At 40.5% G+C, this 22,445-nt stretch overlaps 1 protein-coding gene across 5 annotated transcripts in view; it reads left to right on the top strand.

Moving 5' to 3' along the window:
* The window catches only part of PCDH15 (protocadherin related 15), a 743,522-nt gene that overhangs the window by 492,048 nt on the left and 229,029 nt on the right, over positions 1–22,445 (top strand). For all 5 annotated transcript variants that reach the window (XM_041729528.1, XM_041729523.1, XM_041729527.1 and 2 more), the window contains one exon: positions 6,862–6,990. In XM_041729528.1, coding sequence (XP_041585462.1) covers positions 6,862–6,990 — 129 coding nt within the window. The remainder of the gene's footprint in view (positions 1–6,861; positions 6,991–22,445) is intronic.

Genomic DNA, 22,445 nt, shown 5'->3' on the forward strand with positions numbered 1-22,445 from the left:
TTGATTTTGTATCCTGCCACACTACCAAATTGCTGTATGAGTTCTAGCAATCTTGGGGTGGAGGCTTTTGGGTTTTCTATGTAGAGTATCATGTCATCGGCGAAGAGGGAGAGTTTGACTTCTTCTTTGCCAATTTGAATGCCTTTAATATCTTTTTGTTGTCTGATTGCTGAGGCGAGGACTTCCAGAACTATGTTGAACAGCAGTGGTGAAAGTGGACATCCCTATCTTGTTCCTGATCTTAGGGGAAAGGCTCCCAGTGCTTCCCCATTGAGAATGATATTTGCTGTGGGCTTTTCGTAAATGGCTTTTAAGATGTCGAGGAAAGTTCCCTCTATCCCAACACTCTGAAGGGTTTTGATCAGGAATGGATGCTGTATTTTGTCAAATGCTTTCTCTGCATCTAATGAGAGGATCATATGGTTCTTGGTTTTTCTCTTGCTGATATGATGAATCACATTGATGGTTTTACGAGTGTTGAACCAGCCTTGTGTCCCAGGGATAAATCCTACTTGGTCATGGTGAATAATTTTCTTAATGTGTTGTTGGATCCTATTGGCTAGTATCTTGTTGAGAATTTTTGCATCCATGTTCATCAGGGATATTGGTCTGTAATTCTCCTTTTTGGTGGGGTCTTTGTCTGGTTTCGGAATTAAGGTGATGCTGGCCTCATAGAACGAATTTGGAAGTACTCCATCTCTTTCTATCTTTCCAAACAGCTTTAGTAGAATAGGTATGATTTCTTCTTTAAACATTTGATAGAATTCCCCTGGGAAGCCATCTGGCCCTGGACTCTTGTGTCTTGGGAGGTTTTTGATGACTGCTTCAATTTCCTCCCTGGTTATTGGCCTGTTCAGGTTTTCTATTTCTTCCTGCTCCAGTTTTGGTAGTTTGTGGCTTTCCAGGAATGCGTCCATTTCTTCTAGATTTCCTAATTTATTGGCGTACAGCTGTTCATAATATGTTTTTAAAATCGTTTGTATTTCCTTGGTGTTGGTAGTGATGTCCCCTTTCTCATTCATGATTTTATTAATTTGAGTCTTCTCTCTCTTCTTTTTAATAAGGTTGGCTAATGGTTTATCTATCTTATTAATTCTTTCAAAGAACCAACTCCTGGTTCTGTTGATCTGTTCCACAGTTCTTTTGGTCTCGATATCATTGAGTTCTGCTCGAATTTTAATTAACTCTCTTCTTCTGCTGGGGGTGGGGTCTATTTGTTGCTTTTTCTCTAGTTCCTTTATGTGTAAGGTGAGCTTTTGAATTTGAGATCTTTCCAGTTTTTGAATGGATGCTTGTATTGCGATGTATTTCCCCCTCAGGACTGCTTTTGCTGCATCCCAAAGATTTTGAACGGTTGTATCTTCATTCTCATTAGTTTCCATGAATCTTTTTAATTCTTCCTTAATTTCCTGGTTGACCTTTTCATCTTTTAGCAGGATGGTCCTTAACCTCCACGTGTTTGTGGTCCTTCCAAACTTCTTGTTGTGATTAAGTTCTAATTTCAAGGCATTATGGTCTGAGAATATACAGGGGACTATCCCGATCTTTTGGTATCGGTTCAGACCCGATTTGTGACCCAGTATGTGGTCTATTCTGGAGAAAGTTCCATGTGCACTTGAGAAGAATGTGTATTCAGTTGAGTTTGGATGTAAAGTTCTGTAGATATCTGTGAAATCCATCTGGTCCAGTGTATCATTTAAAGCTCTTGTTTCTTTGGAGATGTTGTGCTTAGAAGACCTATCCAGGGTAGAAAGAGCTAGATTGACGTCACCAAGTATAAGTGTATGATTATCAAGGTATTTCTTGAGTTTGGTTATTAATTGGTTAAATATTTGGCAGCTCCCACATTCGGGGCATATATATATTGAGGATTGTTAAGTCCTCTTGTTGTATAGATCCTTTGAGTATGAGATAGTGTCCCTCTTCATCTCTCACTATAGTCTTTGGGGTAAATTTTAATTTATCTGATATAAGGATGGCAACCCCTGCTTTCTTTTGAGGACCATTTGAATGGTAAATGGTTCTCCAACCTTTTATTTTCAGGTTGTAGGTGTCCTTCTGTCTAAAATGAGTCTCTTGTAGACAGCAAATAGATGGGTCCTGCTTTTTTATCCAGTCTGAAACCCTGCGCCTTTTGATGGGGTCATTAAGCCCGTTCACGTTCAGAGTTACTATTGATAGATATGAGTTTAGTGTCATCATATCTATTCAGTCCTTGTTTTTGTGGATTGTTCCACTGAACTTCTTCTTAAAGGGGAATTTTAAGAGTCCCCCTTAAAATTTCTTGCAGAGCTGGTTTGGAGGTCACATATTCTTTCAGTTCCTGCCTGTCTTGGAAGCTCTTTATCTCTCCTTCCATTTTGAATGAAAGCCTTGCTGGGTAAAGTATTCTTGGTTGCATGTTCTTTTCATTTAGGACCCTGAATATATCCTGCCAGCCCTTTCTGGCCTGCCAGGTCTCTGTGGAGAGGTCTGCTGTTACCCTAATATTCCTCCCCATAAAAGTCAGGGACTTTTTTTCTCTTGCTGCTTTAAGGATCTTCTCCTTATCTTTGGAATTTGCAAGCTTCACTATTAAATGTCGAGGTGTCGAACGGTTTTTGTTGATTTTAGGGGGGGATCTCTCTATTTCCTGGATCTGAATGCCTGTTTCCCTTCCCAGATTAGGAAAGTTTTCAGCTAGGATTTGTTCAAATACATTTTATGGCCCTCTGTCCCTTTCGGCGCCCTCAGGAACCCCAATTAAATGTAGGTTTTTCTTCCTCAGGCTGTCATTTATTTCCCTTAATCTATCCTCATGATCTTTTAATTGCTTGTCTCTTTTTTCCTCAGTTTCCCTCTTTGCCATCAACTTGTCTTCTATGTCACTCACTCGTTCTTCCACCTCGTTAACCCTCGTCGTTAGGACTTCTAGCTTGGATTGCATCTCATTTAATTGATTTTTAATTTCTGCCTGATTGGATCTAAATTCTGCAGTCATGAAGTCTCTTGAGTCCTTTATGGTTTTTTCTAGAGCCACCAGTAGCTGTAAAATAGTGCTTCTGAATTGGCTTTCTGACATTGAATTGTAATCCATATTTTGTAACTCTGTGGGAGAGAGGGCTGTTTCTGGTTCTTTTTTTTTGAGGTGAGGTTTTCCTTCTAGTCATTTTGCTCAGTGCAGAGTGGCCAAAAACAAGTTGTATTGGGAAAAGGAGAAAAAGAGAGAGAAGGAAAGAAAAGAGAAAAAGAAAAAAGAGAATGAAGAAAAAAAGGGGAAAAAGAAAGAAAAAGAAAGAAAGGAGAAAAAAGAAAAAAAAAGGGGGGGTGGGGGAAGCAATCAGAAATCAAGAAGAAAGAGGAAAAAAAAGCACAAAACAAAACAAAACAAAACAAAAACAAAAACAAAAACAAAAACAAAAACAAAAACAAAAACAAAAAAAACCACGGGGGAGTATCTTCCGATTCTGTGTACTTTAAGTCCCTTGACTTCCCCTGGCACTGGTCCGTCTCGCTGGTCTTCTGGGGGAGGGGCCTGCTGTGCTGATTCTCAGGTGTGAGCACTTGGGGGAGCTGCTCTGCCCCTGCCTGGTGCAGGGCTCAGTGGGGGTTGTTCACCCCGTGAGGCCCCAGGAGGAAGCCCCAGTGGCGGGGGCAGCTCTGGGACCCTGGAGTCAGCCCCCGCAGTAGCTCCGGGGCTCTCCGTCTGCAGGGCCTGGGGGCTCCCGGGCGGGGCCGCTGATCTGCTCAGCTCGGGGCAGGAGCGTCCTCGCTGTCCTGGGCCCTCCCGGCCTCTGCCTGTCCCAGGAGAGGCCGGATCCTGGGCTGTGTCCCGGCGCCCAGTGCTCCGGGGCCTGCGCTGTTGGATTCGCTCCCGCCCCGCAGCCCCCTCAGCGGAGCCGCCGCCCGAGCCCCTCCGAGCTGCTCCGGGTCCTGCCCTGCGCGCTGCAGCCCTTAGGGAGCTCGGCGCACTCTCCCGGGGCGCAGGTGCCTGTTAGTGTCTCAGGGAGCCCGAGGGCATCCCCGCCCTCCTGGGTCCTGCTCCACCTCCCTGCGGGCCCCTTTCCGCCCAGGAAGGTCGGTGCAGCTCCTGCTCCTCCGGGACGGGGCTCTCCTGTCCTGGGGACACTCGCCCCGGCCTCAGCCCGGCTCCTCGGGGCCCCTCCCCCTTGGAGGCCTTTTGTGTCTTTATTTCTTTTTCCCCGTCTTCCTACCTTGATAGAAGCGCGAACTCTTCTCACTGTAGCGTTCCAGCTGGTCTCTCTTTAAATCTCAGGCCGAATTCGTAGGTTTTCAGGATGATTGGAAGGTTTTCTAGGTAATTTGTTGGGGACAGGTGACCTGGAGACCCTGCTCTTCCGCCATCTTGCGCCTCCCCCCTAATGCTAATCTCATGCATCTTTTAAATTACATGGTTTCATGAAGATATGCACACAAAGGAATGTAGGAACTTTACTTGTGCAGCTTAATACATTTTCACATTGTGAACACATTTATGTCATCACTACCCGGCCCCCTTTAGGGCAAGAAACAAGAATTACTTAGCGCCCCCAGTACCCAGACTTAGGACTACGCTGGTTCCAGTCCACCTTCTTCACAAAGTGACTTCTGACTTCTAGCACGATGGAGAAGTTGTGCCCATCTTTGAAATTTATAGACTCGGGATCCTATAGCATGTACTTCTTTGTGTGTCACTTCTTATACTCAACCTATGTTTGTGAAACCCATCCCTGTGGGTACTTGTAATGGTGCCTGTTCATCCTCCATACCATACATTATTCTGCTGTGCTCATAAAACCATCTCCTACAGGTGGGCATTTAGACTGTTTCCAGGTTTTGATGAGACAGCACTATTCTGGTCATCCTTGGCATGCTTTTATTTTTTTTTAAGATTTTATTTAATTATTTCATAGGGAAAGAGAGAGAACACGAGTAAGGGCAGAGGGAAAGGGAGAGCTGATTCACCACTGAGCAGGGAGCCAGGTGCAGGGACCCTGGGATCATGACCTGAGCTGAAGGTAGATGCTTCACTGATGGATCCACCCAGACACCCTTTTGGCATGCCTTTAGGTAAAAATTTTATTGGGGTTTATTTATTTATTTATTTATTTATTTTATTTTTTTATTGGGGTTTATATAAAAATGTATAAATGATACTGAATGGCTGTATGAATTTTCACCGAATGAGCCCACCAATGTAGACAATACACCAAATAGAGAAAGAACCCATTATGAATGCCCAAGAATTCCCTGCTGTGCATGGTGATTTTTGAAAGACTGCTGAATATTGCATGTGGAAAAACCTTAAAAGCTTGGGGTAAAGTCATATTGCTCAAAGGAGGATATACTTTGCTTCTGTTAAAATAGGGACAGACAACCTTAATTCAATTGGAGTTTGAGCTATGGGTTTTAGTTGGAGTGTGGCAAGATCTAGACCCCATGCACCGTTACTGCTAGATGCAGAATGGCAGTGATCCCAACAGGAAGGACAGGGAATTTACCAGGTCTTTGCCTCCTTGCTCTCTAGGGAATCCAGTATTTGGCCCTGTATCCCATGAGGGCTACAGGAGCTCCTCAGATTCACTCTCTCTGAGCCAAGGGTTGCTGCTCGGCATGTTAGCCTTTCACTCTACATCATGTACAGTTAGAATAAATTCTGTCAGTATTTTTTTTTTTTTAATTTTTAAAGAGTTTATTTATTTGAGAGAGAGAAAGAGAAAAAGAGCGTGAGCAGAGGAGAGGGGCAGAGGGCCGGGGGAGAAGCAGACTGCCTGCTAAGCAGGGACCCCACACACACACCCAAAGTGGGGCTCAATCCCAGGCTCCAGAGCCCAACACCTGAGCCAGACTCATAACTGACTGAGCCACCCAAGCATGCTGTTTTGTTTTGTTTTTAACAAAAGTTGGGCAATTATTTCATCCTGCATTTTTCTCCTACTTTTACCTTACATCTTGTCACATCTTTACTATTGTAGCATAATGGATTTTTCTTTTGCCAGCCAAGGGCCTTTTCTTTCTCTGATTTTGGCCCCAGGCTTCAGTGATCTGTCCCACACTATTAGAGAGCTCAGTGCAGGGCAGCTGCTGCTCTCAGGCTTTGATTAGAGCAAACAGTTTCCAGCTTGACTCACATCTAACAATGTCTCTTGATTGTGCAAAAGTTGTTGACCTACGTAATAGTCTCTGGTTGCAGCAGGCTGAGGATTTACCTCTTAACCAGGTAGCACATACTACTGGGAGGTGGACCTGCTTACTATTTCCTTGGGCTACATAATCATAAGGTAACCACTTAAATAGTGACATGCGGTGCTCAAAGTCTTGGTTTAGAGGTGAACCCAGAAAATGGTCAGTGTAGTATTTTCTGACAGTGTTTACTTACCTAAAAATACCCACTTGATGCACTGTGCCTTTTTATAATGTACCATTTTTATTTTTAAGCAGTGTGAAATGTAAGTGATATAAACTACAGAAATGTTACATTTCAGAGAAAAAGAAGTAGATGTGTTTACAAACAAAAGCTTGCCCACCCATAAAATGTGAACAAGGTACAGGTAAAATCACTTTCTCAAAGTAAGCCTCCAGGAAATACTTGACATTTTCAAGAAGATGGTTGCCCTGTAATATCATCATTTGCTTTCTTCATCAGTGAGAGGTGCTGAAATATTGCAAACGTACTCTTTTTTTCTTTGTCTTTTTTTTTTATTTTTATTCATTTTTGGAAAGCTAAGAGTAGGAATAGCAATGAGATGCTTTGGGTTTTAGTTGGAATGATGGAAGTTCTCACTGTATTTCTGATAGACAAATGTCAAGATGACCAACTAGCTGACATCAAAGTGAAAATAACTCCTTTCACATTTAATCTTTTTCTTTTCCTTCTTTAAGACCTCGACTGCTACTGTAAATGTTGTGGTGACAGATGTCAATGACAACGCTCCAGTGTTTGACCCCTATCTTCCTAGAAATCTGTCTGTGGTGGAAGAAGAAGCCAATGCCTTTGTGGGTCAAGTACGGGTAAGTGGACTATATCTACTAAATGTATTTTTAAGTGACTGTGTTTCTAACACTTTAATTTTGAAAAAAGATTGAGCTAATGCAACATACAGTAGTGATCAGTGAATGAGATACTCAAGGGGTTTTTTTTGTTTTTTTTTGTTTTATTTTGTTTTGTTTTGTTTTTTCAAATCACCTTGCGTCCATTGGATTTCACTTATTTATAAGCTTGTGAATTTGCATCTTGTGAATTGTAGGTGATTTAAACACTGATTGATTTGAGACTATTCTTTTCTTATTTTACATATATATTTTTTTTCTGGAATTGTAATAAAGTATTTAGAGAGATATATGTAATTAGCTTTACCATTATGTGTGAATTTGTAAGTGCATACCTCAAAATATAGATGTGTAGACATAAATTCTTTGTCTAAACATATAGTTAGCATTTTCTTTTTACATATATTTGTACACACTCCTTGTCCAGCATGCTCTCCTGATTCTAATACTGGGTATATCAGCCAGTTTCTGTACTTTCTTTGATGAATAATCCCATTTTTCTTATAGCAGTGCAGTATTTCCTCAGTTGGGCCATCCTTGGTTTTGAACATGGTTGATGGTTTATCTATTTATTTTTTAAATTTTTTTGATTTATTTATTTATTTATTTATTCATGATAGTCACAGAGAGAGAGAGAGAAAGCTAGAGGCAGAGACACAGGCAGAAGGAGAAGCAGGCTCCATGCACCGGGAGCCCGATGTGGGACTCGATCCCAGGTTTCCAGGATCGCGCCCTGGGCCAAAGGCAGGCGCTAAACCGCTGCGCCACCCAGGGATCCCTGGTTGATGGTTTAGAAGCCATAAGCTGAGGGCAGATTTTGAGAAAGGCACATACATTTCACAGTATCTACCTGAGATAAAGCATCTCTGTGAGCTACAGGCAAGGAAAGAACCCTTGTCTCACAGGATTGGGTTAGCTAGAAGGTGAATGCAGACTCAGGCTCCCACCACTACCCTACTAAAGTCTTGAGTCTTGAATAAGAGTTTTGTTGATGCTCTGAAGCAAGCGTTCTCTACAAGCCAGCTGCTCTTCCAGTCAGACAAAGGTCTGGTGTTCAGTAGAGTGTTCTCTCTGGCTACCGAAGATGAGGGTTTCTTTAAATGTTGTTAAAGGCAGAGACCTTCTGACTTTCATACCATGCCCTGAGATATTGATTGGATATATCACATGAGCTCATCAGTCACGTGAGCTCATCAGTTTTTTTTCCCCCCTCAGAGCTCTGAAAATACTTACAACTCCATAGTCATCAGCATCATCATTGTCCTTCTGCCTCTCAAATCCTAGAGATATTTTGTGAAGCATACATTCCCTTTATGTCTTTATGCCACCCAGGCTCACCACAGGGGAGAGGATTAGTCATTGTGCTGTTGCAACAAGCCACAGAGTCTTGATGCCATGTAGCCAGCAAGCCATTCAACTCCAGAACTCTGTGTAATAATACCTGCAGTGTCCCAACTTTTCTTGTGGACTCTACAAGAAAAGACCTGTAGACAAAAGACTGATGTAGAAATAATATTTGAGAAGTTCAAGTGATACTCATAGGAAAGTAGGAAGTAATTCAAGGAAAAAGACAGCTGCCAATGAATGGACAGCAACTAAATTAATCATTAGGAAGATTGAAGCCCAGTTTCAAGAGCATATCTAGGAAATTCTGCAAACATATGTCCCAAAATTATTGATCTTGAGAAGTGATGGACCTGGCAAATTCATGCATGAAATCCTGAGAGTTCTTGGTCACTGATGTTGTGGAGGAGCCATTTTTGGTACTTTCTGCCCCAAGTGCAGGCAAGCAGCCAGGTCTCTGACATTTGGATTCAAGGGCATTTAGTCAGACTGCAGATAGCAGCAGATGGAAGTCGGCCAGAAAGCATATGTGCTCTGAGAGACACACATGGAGCACTGACAGTTTCTCTTATACCAAGCAAACAAGGTGGTGAAATCTGAGTAGCATGTGCAGAAAACATAGGAAAGGGGATTGTGCTGAAGTTGGCTCATGAAGGACAAATATTGGCAAGAAGAAAATTGGAAGGAGTTGGAATATTTCCAGCAAATTATTGCAGGAATAAAAACAGATACAGGGCTTTGACATGTCATATTACAGCAAATTGGATGTGCTACATTGTAAAAATTCCTCTGTGCGTTTTGGAGAAGGTGCTGAGGGGGACCTCTGGAAGGTCTCAGGCACCACTAGATTTTTACAATAAAGATTACTCCTGAGTGGATTGTAATGGGAGATTGCCAGCTCAGAAGGTAATTATAATAGGCCAGATCTAGAGGCCTGAACTATTATATTAGTCTAATAATGATGATGATTAAATATTGGGGGCTTCTGGGTGACTCAGGTGCTTAAGTGTCTACCTTCAGCTCAGGTCATGAGTTCAGGGTCCTGGGATCAAATCCTGCATCAGACTCCCTGTTCAATGGTGAGTCTGCTTCTCCCTCTGCCTCTGCCCCACCTCTCCACTTATTCATTCTCTCTCTCTCTCTCTCTCTCTCTCTCTCTCTCAAATGAATACATAAAATATCTTTTAAAAATACCATTACAGTTATCACTCTAGTTGCCACATTGATGAAAACTGAAAAATGTAGTCACATCTACCAACTATTCAGCTAAAGTAAACAGGTATTGAAATCATTTAGGAAAAATTTCTTCTCCATTTATCTTAATGTACTTAGCATAGGAAAGAGAAAACCCATTTGGATATATAATTAATAATATGTAAGTAGATATTAACATAATGATTAATTATTAATGATTTTTACTTTTTCTTTCTTTTTATTATTGTTACTTTTCCTAGTGGTTCTCTGTCTTCGAAGGAATTAGAGCATTAACTTTGTTTCTTGTCTTTTAGTTCGTAAATTAGATGAGAAATGGTCTCTGTAGTTTATCTCAGCATTAAAAATTGAAATGTTAACCTTAGCATTTGTAATTTGACAAAGCAGTAATTGTCCTGGTCTTTAGGCAATAGCGTGTTTTCATAAAAAAACGAAAATGAGTTTGAAAGTACAAAGGAACAGAAAAACATGCAAAGCAGGTGCATCCTACTGATTCTGCACAGTTCCAGAGAAGTTGTAATGTTCAGAGAATCGAATTTTGATGCATCATAATGGTCTCCTGTTGCTACCTAATGATAATTATATAATACATTAATTTCACTAAATGACTCATGCTCTGCTTATAAAATTTAATTTTAATTGTCACCAAAAAACGATTAGGACACACTTAAAACTAAGATACGTATGGTTAGTTATTGCACTGTATTTGAGTTACTGACTTAAGGAGTTTTTGTTCTAATGGTGTTTTAGTATGCACAATCCAGTATTTGTATTCAAATGCTGAAGGAACTTCTCACTTTCTTTTAGTGTATTAAAGTAGTACTGTAGCAGCAAACTTTATTAAATAGGAAATACTTCCAAAGCAATGTTTATGGATTATGCCAAGCAAAGAAGTTTTATCAGCATATTAAAAAATAAACTACCAACCAGTAATTTTTGAATGTAGAACCCACTACACACAAGCATGATATACTACACTTAACTTTGGAAACCATTTGCATAATTCTCAGAGCATTTGCAGCAGCAGCATTGTTGGAGAGAAAAGAATAGATGCAGAATGAAACCTGGGAAATTGAGTAAGAACAGACTCCATCTCTATATCAAGTGTCCAATGTGTGTCATCTGGATGATTTCCTAAAGGATGAGGAACACTACGGAGGACGAAGTCAGCTGCGTCAGGGTTCATGGGAGAATGTATTCATCTGTAGTGTCTTGACAAATAAGTGAGATCCTAGGTTGAAAAAAAGAAAAAAGAAAGATGCCAGGCAGATATGATAGAGGAGACAGAGGACAGAGTTGAGCTGAAGAGGCAATTGGAGAACAAGTCAATAGTTTGACAGTAATGGAAGATGTGTCCAGAGGAGTTGTAGAAAATTGATGAGAAACATGTTGGCCTAATGACACAGCTGCTGATGGAAGACTTGACAACTTGGCGCACCTGCATAAAATCTTGTTTAGTGCCCTTTACAGCGTGTCACAGGAGGCCGCGTCTAGAGGGTCTTTGTGCACATTCTGAATCTGGGCCACAAGCATGCCAACAGTTCATCTCCAAGTGGGTCTCAGGTGTAAGAGACCTCACACCTGCTGCACAAAATCCCCAGTCCTCCCAGATCCCAGGGAAGCAGAAGACTTGAGGGGTGTGTGTAGGGAGAGATAGAGAGAGAGAGGAGAGGGTGAGGGAGGGAGGGAGAGAGACATTATGCAGTAGAGAATATTTATGCGCACATACATATATATAAACAATTTACGCATGCATATATTATTGTTAAATAGCTGAGGGTAACGAAGCGGAGTCTTCTGTTAGGATTATGTCTTTTTTTGTCTTAAAATGCTAAGATGCTAAACTGCTCAGATGTGTCTCCCAGATCCCACGTCTTCCGAAATCAGAAGACCAGCTAGGAATGATCTGTCCTGATGCCTAAGTCAAGAGCATGACTTTGGTCCCACCATAAACCCCGGGTCTCCAGGAGAGGGGAATGGAAACACTCCACTCAATATGGTGCATGCCATTTCCATTTATTTTTCCCAACCAAGGCCCAATAAATTCAACCCTGAGTCTGGGTAGGGAGTGAGGAGGAGATGAAGGGCCATCTGTTCAGTAAGCACCGTCTCCCGCACAGCATCTGTGATGGTCTAACAGAATTTAGCAGGAGGGAGGATGAGAAGTTTTTACTTTGGCCCAAGTGCCCCAGGAGGCCCTTCACTGCATACTCTGGGTGAGTGGAAATTGAGGGGGGAGGCTTCCTGCAGCGTCCCCTGGAGGGCTTCCTTAGGAGGCACAGCTCCCCTTAAATCCCAGTTCATCCTCTCTTTTTCAGAAGAGCCCTGGGCAGGAGAGCCCACATGGAGGCAGAGAAGGCACACTTGGGACCACACTTCCTCTTAGGTTTCAACCGGGTTCTTTGCAGTGTATACACTGTGGAGGGAGCTGCTTCCCTGCAAACTCTCCATCAATGCCTTGTAGAGACCCTTATGCTAAACTGACCTCCTCTAGCTCTAAGTAACAGAGATAGAGCCTGGAGTCAACAAAATGTCCTTCCAGTTCTAAAAACAAAAGAGGCTGAATTTATTTAACCTGAAACATAAGTGCCTTCCCCCGTGAGGCCTATGTGCGGAACGCCAGCTGCGGTAAGGTGGTAGCAATTCTGCTTAAACCCTGAGAGCAAAAAATAAATAAATAAATAAATAAATAAATAAATAAATAAATAAATAAAATAAAAAATAAAAAATAAAATAATAAAATAAAATAAAATACACCCTTAGAGCAGTTTTCTTTTTCTTTCTTTCTTTCTTTCTTTTTTTTTTTTTTTCTGAGAGCAGTTTTCAAATCATTAGTGAACTTCAGCATTCAGAAGGGGTGGGATGCTGCTCATTGTAAAACGGAATTGGTCCCTCCTCTAACTATGCAATTTAGTATTAAGGAAAATAAATCTGAACCCCCAGGGTGTGTCTCTGCTGGATGTACTTGTTGCCTCCCTGTGTGGGGCTCTAAAACTGAAACGGAGGTGGGAGCTGTAGGGTGTTTTATTGATTTTTCTGTAGCTCAGGATGGCATTCGACAGGGCCTGAAACCCTAATGCTTCTCTTTGAAGTGGGCCACCGGTGGGGAATTTCACAGGTTCTCTTGCCAAGTCTCACTAGGCCACGCAGGCGCTGGACTCGGCCAAGAAGGCAGCCCACGCACTTCGAAAACCAGGTGACAATGTATCTTAATGCTGCTACTGAAAAATATTCTTCGTGGAGATTTACCTGGGGCTTGTGAATTTTTTTTTTTTGATTTTGTTTTTTCGTGAATATTTTTGAAAGCTCGTGATCTTTCAGCTACTCAATCAGCAGTTGGTGAATGAATGAGAACATTCTCTGCGTGTGTTTTCGCAATATTTACCGAGGGCCCATACTTAGAGCAGTTTTCATCTTAGTGGCCAAGGTCATGATAAATACGTGTGCATGTGTCTGCATGTGTGTGTGTATGTGTGTGTGTGTGTGTGTGTGTGTGTGTAAACATCCACACTTGTATGATCCCAGATGTGCAATGGATGATCGTGGTCACTTCCTTATTGCTGAATCTATCATTATCTGAATAACTTCGCTGCCACACTGGAAATGGGTCTCCCCCGCCTCCTGGAGGCCTCCCCTCCCTGTTGGCTCCTGGTTTCCGATTGTAGCATGTCTGGTTCTTTCTACATTTTCCTGTATCTGTTTGCTTCTTAGACCTTTTCTTTTTCTGCTGGATGATCACACTCCTTTTCTAGTTTCTCCCGGGTACCGTTGGCCTTCAAAGAACCACACACGACTCACGGATGCAGTCTGGTGAGGTTTGGAGCTGGGACACACGGATCCTCGTGTTTCCATCACCACGATCACGGTGATAGAAGTTTCCACCACCTGCCAAACTAACTGCATCTCACAAGGGGCTTCTCAGGTGTCCTTCCACCGCTACACATTCATTCGGGGACACTCTCCTTGCTACTCGAACAGATGTTTACCTGTCAAACTAGCGCACCCACGTGTCCTGCAGGTGCCCCCTGTTCAACCTCTTAGCATTTGACCTTCAGCATCACCTTCCCTGGACAGGGCTTCCTCTCCCAGACGCTGCTCTTTGGTTTCCCGATGGCAAGCCGGGTGCTGGGGAGCCATGGCCCCCCTCGCCCCCCTCACTATCCACGCCCAGCCTGTCTCCAGTCCTGATCATTTTACACATTTCTCATCTTTTCATATTCCTTCCTTCTCCCTCCAGACAGCTACGGTCCAGCTCTTGCTGTTTTTCACCAAATTCACATCACAAGGTCTTTTTGGTTTTTTTCTTAGTAAAACAGAGTCTATTTTTCTGCTCTCCTTAAAGGACACACTACATTAAAATAAACCTTTATAGTTTGTTTCCTTGGCTGCTATTTTTCTCACTTAATGGATTATCCTGATGCTGGCCTTAACACCACTTAATTATCCTTGGTGTACCTGCTAGAACGCTGTCTCTAGCCAACAGTTCCGCCACAGGAGACATCTCTCAGCACAGCGAAGAAGCACACACACACACGCACACACACACACACACACACCACTGCTCTTTTCCAGCTTTACCTGCATCAGTGCAAATCTGCTTGCAGCTACCAATACGTGTTCTCAGTACATCTCCCGAGTCCTTTGCCTCTAGTCATGCCCCTGCCTTGATTTCTTCTTTTTTCCATTCTTTATTTGGACCAATTACCTTTGAGCATTCTGGTCAAACATAGTATCTTCTAGAAAACCTCACCTGACCATTCCTTTATCTTACATGACCCATCTTCATGGTTCCATTTATACTGTGCATGCGTTTTAGATATTACTTACCAAAGTATATTGAAGTTATCTGTTTACGGGAAGCAGAGACGCGTCATGTTGATCTGAGAAATCTATTACTCAGCCCAATATTTGCCTTTTAGAAGATGCTGAATTAAACTAGACCTAATGGATTAAAATGATCTAAGGGTACATTTTTTTTTCAATGAAGATTCAGATAATGTTGTAGAAAGAGAAGAGATATAATAGATGTCAACATGTACGAGTACATATGTGGCGTATCACACACATGTGCGTAAAGAAAGTATCTTGACAAAGTTTTGCTATTGGATACATGTCTACTTTTGGAATTTCAGCATGTAGCATAGAACACATAGAATTCATTTAAAAAGCAATGTAAATACAGAGAACAAGTGGAATTTCTAACAGGGCAAAATCTTTACTACATGGAGACAGGGAAACAGTAGGTCTAAGAAGATCACGCGCAGGAACCCTGTGACAGATACGCTACCAGCCTATTCGGTCACATGCTTGGTGTTGTATTTTCTACCCACCCCTTTACAATATATACTCTATTTAAACTATTTAATATTTGTCTAAGAAGAAATATGGACTATTTTTGCCTCACAAACCCTCATTCCATTCATCTGGCTGCACCTTTTAATGCTACATTGCTTATTTATGAGATCCAACTTAATACAAATTGCACTTCTGTTTTATAGACTGATGAAAATTCATGGCCTATTCAGTCTAGTTGGATTCAGTTATCCTTCTCTACAAACGTTATAGCTCACTACAATTACTTACACCGACTTTACTGCCTAACTCAGGAGGAAGCTTGGCAAATCAACTTTTGGTTTTACAGGGAGGATTCCAACTATTTCTGAAGCTTTTTATTAAGACCAAATCTTGTGCTTTAAACTTTAAGAATCATGTGTAATATCTAGAAAGTGATGGAAACATATATGCACAATTTTTTTTTTTTATAAAGTAAAGATGTACAAGTGCAGCCAGGGCATATGACCATGACTAAGAGAGCCCCATGTGTGCTCCCTCCCAGTGATACTCTCCTCCACCTTCAGTTAACTGTGGGGGTTAGTTCCTTGGTTTCTCTTGTAGATTAACCAACTCCATAAATGCCCATTAAATAACACAGCTGAGTTATGTCTTTTTTTGATTGTCTATAAATAAAATTATAGAATATGTATGCTTTAGTATCTGCCCTCTTTTATTCCCCTTTATCTTTTTAGAGCCAACTTTCGGCCTATTTATTCATGTATTTGATTGACAGTATGTGGCTGTGCTACAACTCATTTTCACATTCTTACTATTGATGAGGATTGGAGTGGCTTCCAGGTCGAGGCTGCTATAATCAATGCTGCTGTGAATAGTTTTGTATAATATTTCTCGGTGCATATGTGCCTGAATTTCTCTGTTAAGAATATGACTATACTTCACTCTACTGAAAAGCCCAAATTGTTTTCCGTATGAATGTGATGATTCTCTGAGTTACTAATTATTCCTGTCTGCAGTTTTGCTGTGTCAGTCTTTCTAATTTGAGCCAGTCTGAGGTATGGTTTCAGTGGTGCCACATTATAATCTTAATCAGCATTTTCCTAATGAGATTGAATATCTTTTCATCTGTTTACTTGCCATTTTCCATTTTTTCCCCAAGTACCTTTTTAAATCCCATATCCATTGATCTTTTGGGTTACTATTGATTTTATTCTTGCCTGATCTTTCTCATCTGTAGGACTTCTTTATATGTTCCATCTATGACTCACTCCTTGTTACATGTATTTCACACATCTTCTCAAACTATGGAGCTTGTATTTCACTCTCAACAGAGTCTTTTGATACAGAGAGTTTTGTTTGTTTGTTTGTTTGTTTGTATGTTTGTTTGACAGAGAGATTGTGCGTGACCAGGGTGTGGAAGGGCAGAGGGAGAAGGAGAGAGAGAGAGAATCTCAAGCAGGCTCTATGCTCAGTGTCTGCCTAATGTGGAGCTCAATCTTACAACCCTGAGATTATGACTTGAACTTAAATCAAGACTTAGACACTTCACCAACTGAGCCACCCTAGCCATTATATTTAATTGTGACTTGTTATCCTTAGATCTTTAAGGCATTCTTCTATATTATGAAAAACTTTATTTTGTTATTTGTATTCGGTCTGTCATATGAAGTTGATCTTTGCATGTGATGTCACAGACAAATCCACTTTCATTTCATTTTGTTCTACATAAATATCATTTATTTAGTAGGCAATTATTTTCCTTATATTTTCTTATAGATGCATTAACAGTTTCAGCTTTTATAAGTCTTTACTTCATTTTGAGTTGATTTTTGTATATGGTGTAATATAGGGTTCAATTTCATTATTTTGCATGTGGATATCCAATTTTCCCTACACCATTTGTTGAGGACACTAGCCTTTCTCCATTGCCTTTTTCATTCTTTTTGAAGATCAGGTAACTGTATAAGCATGGATTTTTTTTATGGCCTCTCTACTCTGTAACATCGGTCTATTTGCCTGTTTTTATGCCAGAGCAACTCTGTTTTAGCTTAGTATCTTTGCAATATACTTTGAAATCAGGAATTGTGATAGGTCTATTTTTGTTGTTTTTTCCCCAAGACTGCTTTGGCTATTTAGTGTCTTTGTGGTTCCATATAATTTTAGAACTATTTTTAAACTTCTGTAAAAAAATGCCAATGGGATTTTGGTAGACATTTAATAGAATTTCTAATTGCTTTGGGAAGGATGGACATTTTACCAATATTAACATTTCCAATTCATGAACATGAGATGTCATTCCATTTACTTATGTCCTCTTTTTCTTTTTCATTAATGTTCATCTGTTTCATCAATGTTTGTCTTTTTCATCAATGTTTCATCTATCATGAGAGACAAAAGCAGTCATTATAGAATGATAAAATGTTCAATTCATTAGAATAATATAATGATTATAAATATAAATTCATACAGAGCAGAGCATCCAAATATATAGGTAAACGGTGAAAATTAGACAGCAGGGTAAGAGTAGGAGACTTGAAAGACCACTGCCAATTCTAGATAGGACATCTACAGAAAAATCAACAGGGAAACAGCAAAGTTGAGCCACACTGCAGACCAACTGGCCCGATAGATACAGACAGAATAATCTACCCAAAAGGAACAGAATACACCTACCTCCTGAATGAGACATGGTACATTCTCCAGGATAGATCACATCTTAGGTCACAAAATAAGCCTTAACAAATTCAAGAAGATTGAAATTATGCCAAGTACTTTTTCAACAAGAGTGGAATAAAATTAGAAATCGATAATAAGAAAAAAAATCTGGAAAATTCACACATATCTGGAAATCGCACAGTACATTTCTGAGCAACCAATGAATCAAAGAAGAAAACAAACAATAATGTAGAAAATAGCTCAAGACAAATGCAAAAACACAACATATCCAAACTTAAGGGGTGTAGAAAAAGCGTACTAAGAGGGAAGTTTATGGCAAATGTCTAAATTAAAAAAAGAAAATCTCAAATATACAACATAACTTTACACTTCAAGGAACTAGGAAAGGAAAGACAAAGCCCCAAGTAAGCAGAAGGAAAGAAATAAAGATTATAGTAAAAATAAATCAAGCAGAGAACATAATAACTATCGAACAAAATCAATGAAACTAGAAGTTACTTTTTTTTTGATATTTTCAGACATGAAGTATCTTTATTTTTTTTGAGGTTTCTTTTTTTTATTTTTATTTTTTTTATAAATTTATTTTATATTGGTGTTCAATTTGCCAACATACAGAATAACACCCAATGCTCATCCCGTCAAGTGCCCCCTCAGTGCCCGTCACCCAGTCACCCCCACCCCCCGCCCTCCTCCCCTTCCACCACCCCTAGTTCGTTTCCCAGAGTGAGGAGTCTTCATGTTCTGTTTCCTTTTCTGATATTTCCTACCCATTTCTTCTCCCTTCCCCTCTATTCCCTTTCACTATTATTTATATTCCTCAAATGAATGAGACCATAATGTTTGTCCTTCTCCGATTGACTCATTTCACTCAGCATAATACCCTCCAGTTCCATCCACATTGAAGCAAATGGTGGGTATTTGTCATTTCTAATGGCTGAGGAATATTCCATTGTATACATAAACCACATCTTCTTTATCCATTTATCTTCCGATGGACACTGAGGCTCCTTCCACAGCTTGGCTATTGTGGACATTGCTGCTAGAAACATCGGGATGCAGGTGTCCCGGCATTTCATTGCTTCTGCATCTTTGGGGTCAATCCCCAGCAGTGCAATTGCTGGGTCGTAGGGCAGGTCTATTTTTAACTCTTTGAGGAACCTCCACAGTTTTCCAGAGTGGCTGCCCCAGTTCCCATTCCCACCAACAGTGTAAGAGGGTTCCATTTTCTCCGCATCCTCTCCAAAATTTGTGGTTTCCTGCCTTGTTAATTTTCCCCATTCTCACTGGGGTGAGGTGGTATCTCATTGTGGTTTTGATTTGTATTTCCCTGATGGCAAGTGATGCGGAGCATTTTCTCATGTGCTTGTTGGCCATGTCTGTGTCTTCCTCTGTGAGATTTCTGTTCCTGTCTTTTGCCCATTTCATGATTGGATTGTTTCTTTGCTGTTGAGTTTAATAAGTTCTTTATAGATCTTGGAAACTAGCCCTTTATCTGATAGGTCATTTGCAAATATCTTCTCCCATTCTGTAGGTTGTCTTTTAGTTTTGTTGACTGTATCCTTTGCTGTGCAAAAGCTTCTTATCTTGATGAAGTCCCAATAGTTCATTTTTGCTTTTGTTTCTTTTGCCTTTGTGGATGTATCTTGCAAGAAGTTACTGTGGCCCTTTTTGAATTCGGCCACAGTAACTTCTTGCAAGATACATCCTAGAAGTTACTTAGTTGAAAAGATAAATATTGACAAACTTTTAGCTAAGAAAAAAGGAAAAGTCAAAATCAGAGATAAGAAGAAACATTGCAACTGATGCCACAAAAATACAAAAAGTCATGAGACTATGAAAAATCATAAGCCAACAATTTAAATAACCTAGAAGAGATGGATAAATTCCAAGACTCATAAAGAAAAATAAAACCTGAATGATCTAATAATTAATAAAGAGTAATCAGCAACAGAAAACTCCTGTCAAATGTAAATCCAAGATCAAGTGGCTTCATTGGCAAATTCCATCAAACACTTATAGGAGTAGTTAATACCATTCCTTCTTTTTTTTTTAATTTTTTTATTTATTTATGATAGTCACACACAGAGAGAGAGAGAGAGAGGCAGAGACATAGGCAGAGGGAGAAGCAGGCTCCATGCACCGGGAGCCCGACCTGGGATTCCATCCCGGGTCTCCAGGATCGCGCCCTGGGCCAAAGGCAGGCGCCAAACTGCTGCGCCACCCAGGGATCCCAATACCATTCCTTCTTAAACTCTTCCCAAAACATTGGAGAATAGAGAAAATGTCAAAACTCATTTTATTATGCCAGGATTGTCCTTATACCAAAGCCAGTCAAAAACACTACAAGAAAGAAAACTATAGGCCAATATCTCTGATGAATATACATGCAAAAATCCCCAACAACATATCAGCATACCAAAATTCATTACCACATTAGTAGGATCATAAACCATGATACCTTGACTGAGCCCCTGGAATTCAACATACACACACATAACGTGATCCACGACATAAATGGATGAAAAATTAAAGTTACATAATCTTCTCAATACATACAGAAAAAGAATTTGATAAAATTCAAAATATTTTTATGATAAAAACAAACCATGTCCACAAAGAATGGACCTCCATTTAATTAAAGCCATAAATAAAAAGCTCATAGCTAACATCATACTCAAGAGTAAAAAGCAGAAATCTTAGCTCTAATAAGGTCAGGAACAAGGCAAGGATACCCACTCTCAGCTCTCCTATTCACCATAGTACTGGAAGTTGTAGCCAGAACAATTAGGCCTCAAAAGAAAATAAATGGCATTCAAGCAGGAAAAGAAGAAGTAAAATTATCTCTGTTTGCAGATGACATAATCTTATATGTAGAAAATCATAAAGACTCCACAGAAAAGAAATATTAGAATTAACATACAAATTGATCAAAGTTACAAAATACAAAAATCAATTACATTTCTGTATGTTAACAATGGACTATCTGAAAAGGCAAAATGAGGAAATAATCTCATTTACAACAGCATCCAAAATGATAAAATCCTTAGCAATAAGCTTAGCCAAGGAGGTGAAATACTTGTGTCCTGAAAACTACAAAACAATGATGAAAGAAATAAAAGAGGACCCAAATAAATGGAAAGGCATCCCGTGTTCATGGATTGGAAGAATTCATACCTTTAAAATGCCCATTGTAAGTCTTGATGTGTGGTAGAGCAAGCTCTCTCACATTTTCTTTAAGAAGTTCTTAACTTTCTTTACAACTGTAACAGCTCCTTTCTGTACCTTTTGGTCTACCAGCATAAAGAGCCAAAAACAGGCAGCCCCGATGGCCCAGCAGTTTGGTACCACCTTCAGCCTGGGGTATGACCCTGGAGACCCGGGATCGAGTCCCACGTCAGTCTCCCTGCATAGAGCCTGCTTCTCCCTCTGCCTGTGTCTCTGCCTCTCTCTCTCTCTCTCTCTCTCTCTCTCTCTCTCTCTCTGTCATGAAAAAATAAAATCTTAAAAAAAAAAAGAAGAACTAAAACACTTGGTCAACTGTGAGTGTAGGTTTAATGGAAACCTTAGTCTGTCTCTTTAGTTGAAGCATGACTCTTGTCCCTAAAAAAAATTAGGACCTCTGGTGAAGCAGAGCCTCAATTTGCAAGGACAGGAATCATATATTCCCCAAGTAGTTCACTCAAAATGATGGTGATAGAGGCCACTCATATCTCAAACCCTGACTCTCATTCTCACCTGGTCTTTTTTTTTTTTTTTTCACCTGTTTCCCTATCAAGAAAAGTGCTGTATAATGGCTATCACTTCCTTAGCCCTATAGAAACTCATCCCCAAATCTACCCTTAGCTGTTTCTTCAAGAAATTATTCCAATACTACCAGGCCAGCCTTGTTGGACGGTACAGTACATTATGGCCAACTAGGACCCTATAGTTATATGCACATAAATGTACCTCTTTTGCCATAAAATGAGCACCTTGGCCTGAATTGATGGCCATGTGGAATCTCATGGACAATAAATCAGGTGTTTAATACCCTTTAATTTAATTAGTTATTTAACACCACACTTAGAATATGCATTAATCACTGTGAAGATAGATCATAGTAAATAAGAGTCTTAGTTCACCTACTTTTGGCAGTTTTTTTAATAAAGATTTTATTTACTTATTCATGAGAGACACACACACACAGAGATTGAGAGATGCAGAGACACAGGCAGAAGGAGAAGCAGGCTCCATGCAGGGAGCCTGATGTGGGGACTCAGTTCTGGGACCCTGGGATCACGACCCCAGCCGAAGGCAAAATGCTCAACCACTGAGCCACCCAGGCATCCCGGCAGTTTTTGATTCTATAAATCAAGCACTATCCTTGTTGGCTTCCCTACTATCTTGCCTTAGAAGCACCACGATTCCTATGCTTCATAGCAGTTCAGCTGCCATTCGAGCCTTGCTAATTGTTATGAAACATTTCCTCCATCTGCCTCTGACATTTGAGTACTGTCACCTGGATTCAGAACCCATATTCTAGAATTCTGCTGTTCACACTGACACTAAGAAACACAGTTCCATAGCAGCAGGATACATACTCCCTCCTTGGCCTACAGAGAAAAGCCACCCGTGAATACCCTGGTAATGCCATTGCACCTCAAGGTGTGCCATTCTTCATTTCTTCAAGGAAGGGATGTTACGGAGGCCTTCCTGGGGAGCAAAGTTAACTGGTGTCTTCTCTCACCCCACATTAACAAACTTATACTAAAATGCCCATAGCCTTGAGTCTCTGACCACTTCTTCAAATCTCTGACAGTTCTAGAATTTATACCTTGTTCGTTGTAAGCCATTGTTTTTCTGGAGCATCAGGGAATAACCTGCTAGCGAGTTAGGATCAGCTCCAGATGTCC

This window comes from Vulpes lagopus, chromosome 14 (genome assembly GCF_018345385.1).
Source record: "Vulpes lagopus strain Blue_001 chromosome 14, ASM1834538v1, whole genome shotgun sequence".
Classification (NCBI taxonomy): Eukaryota; Metazoa; Chordata; class Mammalia; order Carnivora; family Canidae; genus Vulpes; species Vulpes lagopus.